Source organism: Molothrus aeneus, chromosome 27 (genome assembly GCF_037042795.1).
Source record: "Molothrus aeneus isolate 106 chromosome 27, BPBGC_Maene_1.0, whole genome shotgun sequence".
Lineage (NCBI taxonomy): Eukaryota > Metazoa > Chordata > Aves > Passeriformes > Icteridae > Molothrus > Molothrus aeneus.
The window spans coordinates 563583-579568 of NC_089672.1; the positions used below are offsets into that span (position 1 = coordinate 563583).

The 15986-nt window shown below is 48.7% G+C and overlaps 1 protein-coding gene across 3 annotated transcripts in view; it reads right to left on the reverse strand.

The window, feature by feature from the left end:
• MARCHF2 (membrane associated ring-CH-type finger 2) overlaps positions 1-15933 on the reverse strand; it is a 34532-nt gene extending 18599 nt beyond the window's left edge. Inside the window, exons 1-2 of one of the 3 annotated variants that reach the window (XM_066566343.1) lie at positions 15872-15933; positions 3208-3427 (exon numbers count right to left, since the gene is read on the reverse strand). In XM_066566343.1, coding sequence (XP_066422440.1) covers positions 3208-3383 — 176 coding nt within the window. In that variant the 5' untranslated portion in view covers positions 3384-3427; positions 15872-15933. Of the gene's footprint in view, positions 1-3207; positions 3428-15116; positions 15139-15567; positions 15655-15871 lie in introns of those variants that run through there. The other 2 variants (XM_066566344.1, XM_066566345.1) reach the window with 2 other exon arrangements.
• Between the last annotated feature and the right edge of the window lie 53 nt (positions 15934-15986).

A 15986-nucleotide genomic window follows, 5' to 3' on the forward strand; every position in this document is an offset into this window, starting at 1 on the left:
CAGGCAGGGGCTTATACCAGACCCAACACCAAGCCTGAAGCACTCATGCAAATCCAGACACTCAAAGCAAAGCCAAATGACCCACAGTAGTCACAGCACGCCCCAGCCACCTGCAGCTACTCAAGAGGTTGGCAATCAGGTCACATTTACCAGATCACCTACCCACTCTCAGCCAACCTCAGCTCTGCAGCCTGGGCTGAGCAGGAACTGCAAAAGGAACAGCAGTATTTCAAGAGACAACTGAATTGACCCTGGAAGCTCTACTCCCCAAGAATACAATATATTTCACAGCAGGTGTGCACCCAGAGCAAGGTCTCCAAACCCTCTGCCCATCATTGCACAGTAACTCTCCAGCATCCTGTGGGCACACCCTCCCCAGACAACAACTGCCCTGCAGAAATGCTTTGGTGCTTCAGGAACAACACTTCCTTGGCCACGAGTTCCAACTACAGAATCACACAGAACCTCACAGAACCAGAGATATCTAGCAAAGCAACTAACAAATATTTTCAGAGACACTTGCAACCTTCCCCACAGGAGGCCTGAGCTGCTCATCACACTCAAAGTATCCATCTGTTCCCACGATATTCCTCACACCTTCAGCTGGCACCACTGACTGAACAATTAGTGCTACACCTTTCACTAGACCTTTCACTAGACCAACTTGCTCAAGGCCCCAGCCAACCTGGCCTGGAACACTTACAGAGATGGGGCATCCCAGCTGGCATCCCATGGCACAGGTTTCCTAGCAGCCCTGTGCCACACATGCCAGCCCCATGATGAGGATGTTCTGGACTCCCTGGGAAGCCCCAGATGGCTGTAGGCACCACAGTTTGCTGTTCTCAGCAGTTCAGGTAATTTCTTCAGCATTCACCAAGCACTGAGATAATTTAGGAACAAAATGCTGGACAGCAGAGGCCCAGGGCAGGACTGCCTTCCCTGGACCATGGAAACCAGGCCCTCACTAGTATCTCATTTCCACCTTCCAAACAGGCATTTCTTTCACACAGTTTTCCTCTTACATCCACAGCTGCCCAGATTTGGGGGTGCAAGAGGGGGTGAAAAAGGAACATCTTTGTTTCAACGACCCTATTGTAGGTCCTCTTGAAATCCAGGTGAGTGGTATCAAGTATCACCTTTTCCTAGATACTGCTGACAGAACAAAAAAAGCCACACTGAACCCATATAATAGTTCACACTCAACTGCTATTCTGACTTCAAAAAACCCCACCTGACTACAGAAGTTTGTGGGATTGCAACACAACAGCCAAAGCAATCATGAAAACCAGCAGCACCACCTCCATTAGTTTGCACAGAAAGCAAGAGTGAGGCATGGAAGCACAGTTCAAGGAAAAGGAGCACACTGGGGAAAAAGGCTGGTGGGACATAAAGGAAAGAGAAGAGCCAGCAAGGAAGTAAGTGCATGTCAGCTCACTAAAGGAGAAGCAAGATTCCTCAGGAGATCTCTCCCACAGGATATCTCTACTACTTTCAATTCACTATTTAGCTGGTTTCATCCCAATTGGACTTTTATTCATATTTAGGGCTGCAAAGCAAATTACACCCAATGTACACCATCCCCTTCTCTCTGCTAAACATCACTGGTGAACCACTGATCCATGTTCTCTCCTCCTTTTTACATGCCTTTTATTGAGGGGATTTCTTCAGCCAAGACAATCCCTGCAAAAGGTGCAACAGGAGTCTGGGAAGGTGGTGGAAACTTCATCCTCAAAGATCCTGGAAACTACATCAGACAAGACTCTGAGCAGGTTTGCTCTAAAAGGAAGCTGGACCAGACATCCTATGGAATTCCCTTCCAATTTGAATTATTTGATGATTGTGCAACATTTATTGCCATAAAATGCTGTACCAGAACAGCGTGCACACAGAGCCCTAGTGACCCAGACACACAATCCCCTACAGCCTCCAGTGTTCTCATGCATCTGTCATTTCCTAAGAAAAGCATCTGTAAGTTATTTCACCCGTTCTCTTCCTGTTTGTGAAGTTTCATATTTCCAGAACATTACTATAACCTTGGCTATCAACAAACAACCCAAAATGAAAAAAATTGCTGACAGTGTGTGAGAAGAATTCTTATCAGACTTCATTTTTCTTCCTTCCTTTACCCTGCCGGGTGGGGACCCGCTCACACTCCCACATGATGCAGACTCAGACACAGTTTTCCAGCAGGCTGAAGACACCATATTGGTAATTCAACATTCCAGTGCAGTCATGCTGCTCTTGGCTTTGCTGTGCTAAGTGCTGCTGACAAGGAAGACACTGAAACCCACGACCACAAGAAACAAACTGGTGTCCATGTAGAAACACAAGGAATCATTATGGGTTGACCCTAAACATTAAATCCTAAAAACATTAGGGTTTTTAAACCTGTTTCCAGGCAGTTTTCCCACACAGTTATCACACGCCCAGTTCTAAAGGGTTAAACAACTCCTCACCCTGACTATCTACTGCCAGAGAGCAAGCCCAGTTACTTTCACATTTTTATTGACCTGCTCCAGGTTTGCTGGATGCAACAATTATGTTTGCTTCTATTCTCATCCAGCTTCCCTGCATCCCTCCCCCATGTCTGCAATCACTGCTTTTGTATCACACAAATGTTTGACCAAACTCATTGAAACAAGCAACAGCTGTTCAGACAGGATTTCTGAACACAAAATGTGACAGCTCTCAGTAGATGGACTGAACAATGCTGCCAAATGTCCTCTACTCTGGAAGCGACTCAAAATAAATGACAAGAAGTCGCATCAGGAGGAGTCTGAGCTAGTGAAGCTGCCACGTGTCGCCTCTAGCAATAGCTGGATGCGGTAGTTGCTGCAACACAAACACCGTCCCCTCCCTGCGGCTGAAGATCAACACCACGCCTTCACTCCACGGACGTTCCTGGAACAAGGGCTGTGCTCCCTTGCAGCCCCTCAGACGTCCCCATGAACAGCACAGTGCCCGGCGAGCACGGCCCAGGTTCACCCCCGAGGCCGGGAGAGCAGCGCAGCGGAGGCGCTGCCCGTGCCCTGAGGGCTGCAGGAGCCCGGCTGAGGGCCCTGGGAGCGGCCGGCCCGCCAGCAGTCCCGCCCGCCATCAGCGCCCCGGCAAACTCCTTCACAGAACGAGACTTGGTTGTCTCCCTGCACCCGAGCCAGGGGAAGGGCCCGGCTGCGGCTCCGAGCCCCGTCCCGGCAGCAGCCTCACCTCTGGGCGCCCAGCGCCTTGATCACGGTGGAGAGGAGCCGGCCGTCCTTGGCCGTGACCTGGGTGATGTACTGAGGGCGGCCCATGTCCGACTCCTCCACAGACTTGGACAGGGCAGCACTTCCCGGGCAGTCGCAGAGGGAGCCGGGGAGGTGGCAGCAGTCGCCTGTCGTCATGGCAGCTCTGGGCCCCGCTGTCCCGGGCCCGGCACCCGGGAGACCTGCAGGAACAGCACCACAGTCAGATCCAGAACCCTGGAATCCCCAACCCCTCACGATCCTCCAGCCCCACTCGCACTAGGAGCACCCCAGGGCCCCAACACACGTGCGTTTTGTGAGTCTTCTGTCCCCTTTAATAGGCTTTGTGAGGCTGCCTTGCCATAACATCAAGGCTCCAAGTGTTCTACTTACATAACTTACCATCAGAATTGCAAATCTGCCTTTCCCAGAGAGAATTCCTGGTAACCACCCTTTAACCTGATGAAGTCTTTTCAAACTGAGTGTGCTGATACAGAGATGGGGAAGGCAACCAGAAGCCCCATGGGCCTGTGCTGTTCTGGCTAGAGCCATCCTGAAAACTTACATTCATACTCTCCATAAATACAGCAAAGTTTCACCTGAACAGGGCACCTAAACCAGTTTAGGTGGCTGGGTTCAGGAGGCCCTTCTCAGCTGCCTTCAGAAGCTTCCTGAGCACTTGAAAGACTGTCCAAGCCCAAAAGGCTCTCCCATCCCATCTTTGATGTTTTTTCTCTTTATTTCATTGAAGAAATACACATGCTCCCATTTCTATATGCGCTGTGGTATATCCCAGCAGTAAATGTGTGGACATGGACATCCCAAACCCATCAAAAATCCTCCTTGGGAAGGGCAGCAGGCCAGCCTGACTCCTTTCCCTTTCAACTGTTCAGACCAACCATGACTTTTACAAGAGCCACTTGCAAACAGCAAAGCACACCAGCACATTTTCAACATTCACCCAGCAAAGAGAAGACACTGAACAAACAGCAAATGCAAGAAATGGAGAGAAGGTGTAGAGAAAACCCCAACACAGCAAACCAGGAGCTGGCTCTGATGAGCCACATGTGGAAAGGAGAGCTCTCTGCCTTTGAGGTCAGGCAGCAGCTCACCCAAGCTGCCAGAAACAGCCATGTTCCTCCCTGGCAGGGGGTATCTCATCCCCAAAATAGGGTATGCTCTGCAGATTTAGAAAAATCCTGGTTTTGCCAATCGCCTTTAACCTGGCCCGGAGAGGCAGCTGTGCAGAAATAAAGAGCTGAGATTACAGTGAGTCACACTGAACACAATCCAACAACATTGTACTGCTGGTAAAACCAAAATCCCTGTGTCTGTAAACAGGACTGCCTTATGTAAGGCACGCACAGTAATCCCTGCGCACCAGCACTGCTGGGATCAGAGCTGGAATGCTGCCTCATCCTGGTGGCTGGATTTCAAGATGAAATAAATCCATAAAAGAAGTTCAAATGAAAGCAATAAAAAGGAAAAAAGGGGAGGAATAAAAGGAAGTAAAACAACCACAGCCCCAAATAAGATATATGAAAACAATTAGGTTTGTTACATTTTGGGGGAGTGGGGAGAATCGGCAATCCTTGCCTCCTGGGGGTAGGAGCAGGCAAACAAACCTTCATCATCCCATCCAAGGAAAGGTTTTTGTTTTGAGATCTCTGAGCACAACAGGAGTCAAACATTCTCATGAAACTGCAGTTCTGTCAGGTTCAACTAAGCCAAAATCTAACAAAAATAACTAAAGAAAATAAGGGCTTGTTCATGGTTTGGAGGCTTGGCCACACTACAGAGGAAAAAGGCCAAAAAGCCAGTACAAGAACATGATCCTTGAAGCCCTGGAAACACTGATTTGGGTAAGCACGAGTGCTTTTTCATGTCTTGGAAATTAAGCAACTCATACAACCAAGGGCTTCATGTGTCAGGACAGCTTCCTTCACATACACGCATTCAAGAGGGAGAGAGCCCTTCACTGGTGTCTCAGAACCAGATGCCAACTTTGGTAGCATTCCCTCACTTTACAGAATAGTTTCTAATTTCTAATAGAAGACTTTCTAATCTCTTTTTCAAAGCTGCTCTTGATAACTATTTGTAATCCTTCCTTCACATCTGAGCAGGAATAAGCTTGAGCTTGTGGGCAGGTCAATCCTCTTCAGCATGAACCTGAATTTTTCATCAACTTAAAAATTAACTTGATAGACTCAGCCTCTCTCTCCACCTGTGCAAAGAACAGAGTTAGAGCTACTTTTCTTATTTCTCCTCCTCAATGAAAAGGCTACAAACTCTCCAGCTGCAAGGAGCAAAAAGTAAGATGATAAATGCTATTGGAATTACTTAAGTCAGCTCTTCCGCAAATTAAGGAGTTCTATAAAATTAACAACCTCTTACTGAAACAAGCATGAGAAGATATATGCTTTTAATAAAAAGGTCAGTTCCATTTGTTTGGCCAAAATGTTGTTTATTTTAAAGTTCAGAGGAAAAAGTCCATTCTGCATACTGGAATAAAACTGCCCTCACTGACTGTGTCCTGGGATATTTATACTGAGGCTCTTTGTGCTCCACATCTGACAGACACAGGCAGCCCCATGGCCTTGCCCCAGGGCTCTGTTGGGGCTGGAAGGGAATGGCCACCCTGCCGTTCTTCAGGAAATGCACAGGTTTCTGTTACAAGTTATTTGGTGTTTCCTTGTCAGGGTCCAGCCCAGGGTGGAACCTGAAGTCACTGCTTTAAAATCTGACTCATGCCATTCAGCAAATATGAAGGAAAAGCAGCAAGATTTTCATGGTTAGTAAAGAAGTAAGTGAAATCCAAAGACAACATCTGCAGTGCACTCGGGTCCCAGTCCCATACCCAGTGGAACATGAACGATGGTGTACAGCCATGTCAGTCCCTTCCCTGATCCCTCAAGGATCAGCACATCAACACACAGCCTTCTCTCACAATTGTCAACAGCTCATCCAACCCAAACCCAGTGTTCACAGAATCATTCAGGTTGGAAACAGCCTTTGAAATCACCTCGTCCAACTGCTCCCCCAGCACTGCCAAGCCCAACACGAACCCATGTCCCCAAGTGCCACATCCACAGTTTTTAAATCCCTGCAGGGATGGTGATTCCACCACTGCCCTGGGCAGCCTGTTCCAGTGCCTGACCACCCATTCCATGATGGAATTTTTTCAGCCTAAACCTCCCCAGTACAATTTGAGGTTGTTTCCTCTCTTCCTGTCACTCATTTCCTGGGAGAAGTGAATGACCCCCACCTGGCTGAACTCTCCTTTCAGGGAGTTTTAGTGAGCAAGACGGTCCTCCCGAACTTCCTTTTCTGAACAGTCAGCTCCCTCAGCCACTCATCATCAGATTTGTGCTCCAGCCCTTTCCCCAGCTCTGTTTACAGCAGAAACATCAAAATCTCAGTGTGAGAAACAAGACCCAACCAGCTGGTTTGAACCACACATTGTTTTTTTTCTAAGCACCTGTGTTTTCTGAGCCCATTCCTTGGGGATACATTTCTTGCACACATTTTTTTAAAAAACTCTCAAAGACACTAGGTTTATTATCAACATCCCTTCTGCTGCCACAGTTAGACATTAGCAAATAAATGGGAAGGCTCTTCTCAGCAACATTTTGCATCCTCAGCTTCTGAGCAGATCCAGAATATAAAGGGCTGAGTTTGTAGATAATTACTCAAACTGAAAAAAACCCAAACCCTGTCTGTGGAAAGCTGTCTCAGAGGAGTGAATTCTGCACTAGAATTCCAAAACTCTAACACGTGTGGCAAAATGAGTCAGTTCCTTGAAGAGCAGCTTGTGCTCTGTCACTGCCCCAAGGCAGAGACCAGGATCCTGCTCCATGGCTTAAGTGAAACACGCCTGCAAGACACTCTCCCTTGTCAGTCCTCATGCACTGCAATATATGAGATATGTAATCCAGTCTATATCATCCAAAGGGCAATGAGGTGAACAAAATCCCCTCAAAAGATTGCAGAGATCTGGTTGGACCAGTGCTCTCCATACAGGAGATGTGCCCAGCAGAAGTAAGCAGGAGTCAAGGAGCTAAAACGCCCCCCAGCTCTGCTCTCCATATTTGGACTTTGAAGATGGACAAAACAGTTATTTCTCCCAGACAGGGAAACCACAGCACACAGATGAACCTCTGGATCAAAGCCACAAAGGGAAAAGCACAGTCAAGATGAGAATGACAACAAGAAAGGTTCAGCCAAATGATGGCAGTAATGGGGACTGTCAGGTGCAGGTTGTGGCCTGTCCACTAATGAATATCCCAACCAGTGTAAAGCCTTGGAGCAATCCTGTGGCTTTGATAGGATCCAGAGCAAACTGGAACCAGAGCCAGCTCCCCCTCTTTGGGTGCAGAGTGTACACACCAGCTCCTGAACAGACTGGCTTCCCTGGGACATCTCCACCAAGGAACACCCAACACGTGAGGCTGCCAGCAGCCGGGTCTGTTCCTCTCACTGAGCAACCCATTTCCCTGACTGCTGGAACTGAGACCTGGCCCCTCACCCATGGTATCCCAGAGATAACCAAGTCATGCAGCCAACATAACCCACCCATCTGTACACAAGGACTTTTTTTATTTTTAGCAGGTAACCCATTCACTGATGGCAAATCAGAACTCTGACCCCTGCTCACATGAGCTGATGTTTAAGCCTGGGTGCAAAGCTTCCCAGCCTGCTTTCCAAAGCCCTTTTAGCCACTTTGGGCACACAGACACTGAGTTTTCTAATCATATGATCCTGCAAATGTCACCAGTGAACTGAAGATTTTCAGTTGCTAAAGGGCATTTCCTAACATTAGTGCTTTCCTTTTCACCACTAAAACTGGATTTCCCAAATCCTGGGCCCTACAACTATCTGAACATCTCTCTCCATTTCGAGGGAGACCATACAAAGAACTGCTTGCTGCACACATCTAAGCACCTGCTCTCACACACCCCATCTCATACAGCTAATGCACATCTCCCCATGGCCCAGGTTCAGTCCCAGGTGTGCAGCACATCCTCCAGTACCAGTTCTGCCTACTGAGGCACCAGCCTCACCAGTGTACCTGTAGCCTCTGTGCTCTGGGTTAGTGGCAGAGTATCCCCTTCTCCACATCTGGCCTCTACACCCTCACACTCAAGTGATCACACACCTAGGACTGCCACCAGAGATACACACAGATGGGATGAGTGGCCTGAAGTGCTCCCTGCTACTGTTAAAAGGTTGTATAAGTGGATTAATCTAAAGAAAACCAAATCAAAACAAACAAAACCAACCAACAACAACAACAAAGCCCAAAAACAAAACAAAACAGAAAATCCCCAAACCATCTCCCCCTGCCCCCCTGCAAGAACCAGTCCCACACTGGGCTTTGTTTTCAGTTTTGTTTGTTTAAACGTACTTTCTGCTGAGGGTTGAAAGTCACAGCATTATTTTGTTCTTTATTAAAAATACACTATTTTATACATCAACTGACTCCCCAAAGCTACCCTGCAGGTCTCCTATGTAACACCTTAAAAGTACCCAAAAACCAGCTCAGGATCTGCCCCCAGCTGAGCCATCAGCAACTCTTCCCATTGCTCAGGGCCTGGGAAGAAATCTCATTAGTCCTGTGCTCAGAAGTCACCTGAATACAACAGCCCTAAAGTCAGGGTGCAAGGAGCCCTGTCCAGTGAGAGAAGTGACACAGCATTTTATGGCATATGCCTCAATATTCAATAAAAGATCTGATGCCATCTGAAGCAACAGCTTCTAAAACATCTTAAAATTTGGTAAATAACAGAGGGGAAAGCATTTCACTCCCCAGGAGCTTCTCTATTTCTGCCCCACCTGCAACATTTGGTTGTCAGTTTCAACTAAAGGAGATGCTGTAAAAACTTCAGCCATAACTTGCTCTTCAGAGGATGCCAGTGGAGCAATGCTGTGAGTCAGAGCCAGGGGATAACCCTGACCCTGGGCTCAAAACAAATCCCAAAAAGCAAGGGAAAATAATAAGCAAGGCACAAGGTTCTGGGAGCTTGAGAACCTTCTAATAAAACTTCACACCAGGAAACTTCTCCTGCACCTCTAACAGCAAAAGCTTTGGGCTGACTCCAGAGGCTCACCTGCCTCATCCCTGGGGCAGAGTTTAAAAACAAATGCTCCAAGTCTAACCCTGTAACACTCAGGAGGAGGTCAGAAGCTTAGAGGACATAGCCTTTCTAGACTCCTGTGTTTGTCACATTTGTACATGACCACAGCTGCACTGGCTGGGCTGCCTCTCCACTATTTCAAACACACAGCTCAGCACCAGTCAGTGGTAACTCAAGGCTTCACTCACTGGCTGCTGCTGCTGGGGACAAACAATCATAACTTCTCTATATCCAGAAACTATTTAGACATATTCTAGAAGCTCTCTGAAGTCTTGATTATTTAGATTATGGCAAATTAGTTTGCAGACACAGATGAAGAGATGGTCTTCCACTTCCATTTTTTCTGAGGAGACACGCCAGCATCTGAGTTCTATTCCCCAAGCAAAATCCTGCAGCAAGCCTTGGTGATCAATAATTGCTGTTTTCCAAAGCCAACATCCACATACATCCCTCCTCTTCAAAACATCAGTATATTGGATTAATATCTGGAGTAGTTTCACTTCATCTCCATGTCTTGAAGCAATGGAAAACTATTGGCTGGCAAAGATGAAGGTCCTGAGGCACAGCTCCTGTGGGTCTTGGTGGGGCTCCCAGCAGGTGAGAACCCCAAGTTTTAAACAAGGCCAAAGGCATGGGTCTCACGTGGACACAGCAGAACTGCAACACAGCAGAGCTCCCTTCATTTCAGGGTACCTGTCATGTTGTTCACCCACTGTTTTTCAAACAAGTTTTCTTCATTGCCTAATAAAGTTACTCAATATTCAAAAAGAAGCAAAAGGTTCAAGCTTAGATGTTGAGAAAAAAAATCAGTATAAAAAGAAGAAGCCTAAAGGATGATTTTTTTCTTGCTGTGCTTGGGAACAATTAGGCTGTATGCTACAGCTGGAATGCCAAAATGAACAAAGTTATCTCAGCTCTTTTGAGACTTGCTATCTGCCACAAGGCCATATGAAAGGAAAGTTTACTGCACTTTAATTACCAACATCTGGAAAAACGAATTGCAACATTAGAAGAAAATTCTTTGCAGAGGGTATCTCCAATCAAAATTCAGTCATTTTAATAACAAGTTTCATAAGGGAACAACTAAAAACCAGCTGGGGCATGAGGAACACCTGTGACTCCTCTGAGGATTCAAAAGACATCAGCTTTTAAAGATGAACAGCAGCACAACTCACTACATAATGCAACTGTAGAGTCTCTGCACCCACATCCCTCTGCATTTTATCACTCTTTCCAGGGAAAGAAAGATGCATTAGAAAGACTTGAAACTGAAACCATGAACCAGGGTGGAAAAAATGTATTATCATGCCTACAAAACTATTCTTGCAGAGTGCTGTCCATCACAGCCAGCCCACCAGACACAAGCACAGCCCTGCCCTGCTGAAGGGACCGGAGCTGTGTGGCCTCTCACATCTCTCTGCACCCACGTGCTTTACAAAACACCAGCAGCAGACACTTCTGCTTCCCAGCTTTACTGCTTCAGTGAGCTCCTCTTTAAACAGAGGCAGCCTCTGCAGCAAGGTCAAAGCTCAAGTGCTCCCCAGGTCCTGCACAGTCACTTGCCAGGCAGCTGCAGGTTGTTCAGAACAAATGGATTTTCCAGCTGTGCGTAATACCTCAGAAAAAGAATTTTAGTGTAGCAGTAACACATGCACCAGATCAAGACTGCAGTGCCACACCACAGAACTGGTAAGTCCCTCGAAGGGCACGACTCAGGAGGATGCAACACATTATTTCAGGACTGGGAAGCCCAGGTCAGAAAGAACTTGCATTCTCCCCAGTGTTTTCCTTCTTGGTTTATAAAGCACCATTTACACTGCTGTACAAATAACAACACTCTGCTTGGAGACGAACTGAGCTGGAACAAACCATCAGCAAAGCCCAGTGCAGCCCTGCCTGCCCTGATGCTCAGAGCGCGGCCGGTGCGCAGCCACTGCACGAAGCCAGGCAGCACACTTAGCTCCCAGGAGACATTTGATCTGGAATTTAACTTCACTATTTATATTTTTCAACCTAGCTGTATCACAAATCTCTTCAGAACGTTCAGCTTTCAAAGAGCTTTCCAGAAAAGGCACCACCAGGGGCAGCCTATGACTCACCACCCCGCTCTGGAGAGCTCCAGAGCAGACACCCACTGAGAGCATGGCCATGGTCAGCCAGAGAGAAGGAGTCACTGATCCCAGGCAATGGCACCAGTGCCTCCCTTCTGCCCACTCCTTACTGCTACAGATTCCCTCCTCAATCCTCAGGTGAAACTTCAGAATTGGTATCTGTGCTGCAAAACTCTCTCAGTTCAGTTTGCAATGTTTTGCTTAGGCTGCATTTTTAGTTTTTCTGGACACAGGCCTTGTCTGATTTGTCTGCAGGGAAGTACAAGAAAAACAGGGAGGAAATAAATTGAAAACAGTCCAGAAATGAAGTTTACCTTTTCCCTCCCACCACTCTCAAATCTAACCCCAAAAAGCTTTCAGCTGAAACAGAACTAAAGCCCTCAAAGCTTTGAACAAAGAAATCCTCCTGTTCAAGCCAAGACTACATGAGCTTGGTGTGTTCCCCTTTTTGCAGAAAAGTGCTTTAGAAGATAAGTTTGATTTGTTTGTACTTTTATTTCCTGAGCCAGTGCTGCTCCCTGTCCCTTGTTTCCTCTTTTTAGGAACTAGAGGAGAATGTTTCCTTCAGCTTTGATCACTAATTTTGTGACAACTGATTAAAATTGCAACTGCACTTACAGCACTTCTGTCCTTGAGGTTAACCACACAAAATCATGTCAGGTTCTATCAGGAATTGAAAAGTTTAGTTAGAATTGCTACAAAAAATCTGGAATAAAACTTACAGATGCCTATCTATTTGAAATGGGGGCAAATGACAGATTCCAAACTGTAACACTGTTCAAGAGAGGCCTGGGCCAGGAAAAGTATTTGCAAGGCAGATGGGTAGGAAGAGCTGCAGGTCAGTACAGCTCCTGTTGGGCTGCTCCCTTCACTGGAGGATGCACAGGGTTCAGTCCCTGCCCCAGGACATGCTAGCAGTCCCTGCTTTCAGGATGTTGTCATTCTGCACTTTACCTTCAGTGCTTAGGGCTCTCACAGGCTGTAACTGCACAGCAGGAGAGGCACATTCCATCCCCAGGAAAGCTACACAAGACCCTGAGGCACTCAGTAGTGACTTCCCTACTTTCACCCAGTAAGATGAGCCACCAAAAGCTCTCCCAAACCAGCTGCAGTGGGGAGCCCCATATCCCAGCTGAGCTGCTGCTAAGCTGGTCTACTTACAACAAAGATGGCACAAAGACACAGGTTCCAGGGAACAGCTGCTACAGTTGGAGCTGGAGAGAGAACAAGACCAGGACTGGAGGGGTGGAGATCCTGCTGTTTACGTGCATGACATGAACTGTGCTGATAAGCCATGAATTTGATAAGCCACCCTTGATAAGCCTGAGCACAGATTAATGCGTCACTTCAGCAGCCAGGAAAGCTGCCGTACCGACTTCATGGAGACCCACTCGCCTACCCTGGCTTGGTGCTGCACTCGTTTCCTTCACACAAAGGAGTCCAGGGCTTAGTTCACCTCATGGCTTGTGTGCCCAGGTGTCACCCACTGAGACGTGCCCAGAGTGCTTCCAAGAGGACAAGAGTCAGTAACTGAGACCATTTCTCTATTGTGGGAAAGGCTGGAGCTAAGAGCAGGCATAAGTTAACCAGAGTGAATTAGACTGGGAGGGAGAAGAGACACACCAGCTCAAACTTCAGTCTAGAAGGGGGAAAAAAAACCTAGTTTGGAAAGAGAAACTCTGAAATCTCCGAATATCCAAAGCTAAGTCAAAGGCAAGTGGAGAAAAAATAAACTTACCATGTAGTTTATAGTTCACAATACTGGATTCCTCCCTTCATTTTCTAATAAAAGCTTCTGTGGTCTTAGTGTGAAAAACCAAGATATTTTAAACAATAGTGAAACAAGTCCCCAAGTGCTCATTTTGCTTTGTGCCTCTACCTGCAGAAGTACTACAAAGTCCTGTCCTGAGGACTTGCAACAGTCCCTCAGACTCACAGAGTCTCAGAGCCCATACCCAGGCTCAGCTTGCCATGGATGCATTTTGACTTGGTCATGCTGTTTCAAGAAAACAGTGCTTACTTCCTCCCAGAGAAACATGGTGTGCTACACTTGCTTGATGCAGGCCAGCATCAATCAGCTGGAAGAGGAAAGGCCCTCTCCCAGCATCCACGAAGGCAAGAACTCTGTGGGAAGCTGCTCACAGTCAGTACATTCTAGCTCTGCTCATCTGCACGGGCCCCTTGGCGTCCACCACAGCGTGACCTCACCCTGCAGCCTGTGCAATCCACAGCAAAAAACAGCAAACACATCCAAAACGAGGAACATTAGTTCTGATGCCATTTTCTGTTTCCACTTAGGCAGTGGTGCTGATCAGCTAACCACACACAGACACCCCCAGCTATATAGCTGGTAGAGAGTGTCCATGAACAACACATTAGGTTCACACTTGGCCATTCCCTGTGCCACCTGCTCTGCTCTTGGCAGTTCAGACTTCCCTACTGATGCAGGCTGCCTGCAACGCTCCCCTGTGTGTGCTTGGGGGGAATTAGACCTTCTGTCCTCAACTAGAATTATTAAATTCACTGTCACAGGGCATATGACAAAGGGATTTTAGAGTCCCAGCTCCCTTCCCTTTGAGCCTCTGTTTCTGATGGATGACACACCATCACAGCTTCAAACACACCTGAAAAACCAGGGCACTTCCAGCCTCCAAGCACTCCCCTGCATAATCCTTTGGAGATGCAGAAAAGTGTTCAAACACTTTAGCTTTGGAAAGCCAAGACTAACGTCCAGCTGTTCAGAGGATTATACTGTGCACATGTGAGTGGCAGCCAAGCAGGGTTTTATGTCCCCACGAGCAGGACCAGCCACAGCCAAAGCAGCTGGCCAACCACAGTGACATCACAGGCATTCTCAACAAGAACCTGGAAAAAGGTCAAGAAAGTGCTAGAAACTGCATCAGAAGGGAAAGACACAGAGATAAATGCTTGTTGGAAGGAGAGTTGAGCAAGAGAATGAGAGTGCCAAGGAAAATGAACGGCTGGTAATAGAGAGGGTTAAGAGAGAAACAGAAACAGTCCCTTAGGGATGAGCAAATAAAGGGCACAGGGTGGGATGAGAATCACATCCCCACTGACAGATCTTCATCACACACATCAGGGCAGGGACAGAACACTGAATACAAACAAGCAGAATAAAAAGTCAGAGCTGCTTTGGATAACCCTGACACTTCCAGCTCACCATCATCATCCCCAGCATGCAACACCTCACTTGCCTGCCTGCAAAATTCAAGCTCTGCACAGCTCCCTCCAACAGGACAACAGCCTAAACTTTCCATGGTCCAGCAGCACCATGCAGTGCACAGATATCACCCCATGCCGTGGTGGCACCATTTCTGAGGGCACTACATGCAAGCAACTTCACACTCCAGAAGCCTCCAAGACCACTGCATGGCGTTTCGGTTTGTAATCTTGGTCCCCCCACCAGATCTAGATACAACAAGAACAAGTGTTTGAGACTGCAACAAAAACACCTCCCATGTCACAATCACCTTCCTGTACAAGAGCCACAGGCTTGTCCCTTGGATAAATCCCACAAACCAGCAGTTCTGGTCTGTCACAGTCAGCTCAAGAAACCTGAGTTTAAACGAGACAGAAAGTTAAAGACTGCCAGTTTATGAAAAGTCCATCACAAACCCTAAGCTTACATCACGGCGGAAAGCAGCTGCTGCTCCAGCACAGGACTGCAGCAACTTCTTCAGCTGCGCTGTGACACCGAGCTCATTCTCTTGGGAAATCTCTGCACGCGAGGCAGCGTGTCTGTGTGCTCGGGAGGCAAAACAGGCACCAGAACGCTCCCAAACATGTGAAAAAAAAAGGTCCGGGAGCCCAGAGGCAAAGGAAACTTTTCCTAATCACTGCTTATACTCAGGGAAGAAGAATCTAACGAATAAACACCGCTTCTCAAACCTCCGGCACTTCTGTCCCTGGTGATGTTTGTACGCCACAGCCCCGGCGCTCCTGGGGGACAGTTGCAGCCCGGCCCAGGCCCGCCCCGCCCAGCCCAGCCCAGCCCGGCCCGGCCCGGCCCGGCCCGGCCCGGCAGAGCCGCGGCTCAGGCGCGGGGGCCCCGCACAGCGAAAACGGCGCGGTCCGTACCGGCGGCAGCGTCTCGCACGGGGCCCGTGCGGGCAGCGGGGCCGGCGGCAGCCGCTCCGGGGGAGAGGCCCCGAGATCTGCAGCGCGGCTCCGGCTCCCAAGCACGAGCGGCGCCGCACACCGGGGCCACCCCTCGGCGGGGACACCGGGAGGGCTGTCAGGGCTCCCGGGCCCGCCCGCCTCGGCCCGGCCCCGCCGGGACGCCGCTCCCGAGGCCGCAGCCCCGCGCCGGAGCGCTGCCCGGGCCGGTGGGCGCGGCGCGGGGCGTGGGGCCGGCCCGGCCGCCGCCCCCCCCGTCCGGTACCTGCGCTCCCGGCGCCCGCGGCCCCTCAGCGCGGCGCGAGCCGCCCCAGCGCCGGCTGCGGCGGCCGCCGGGCCCCGCCCCCCAGCGCCCGCCCGCCAATCCCCGCCCGTACCGC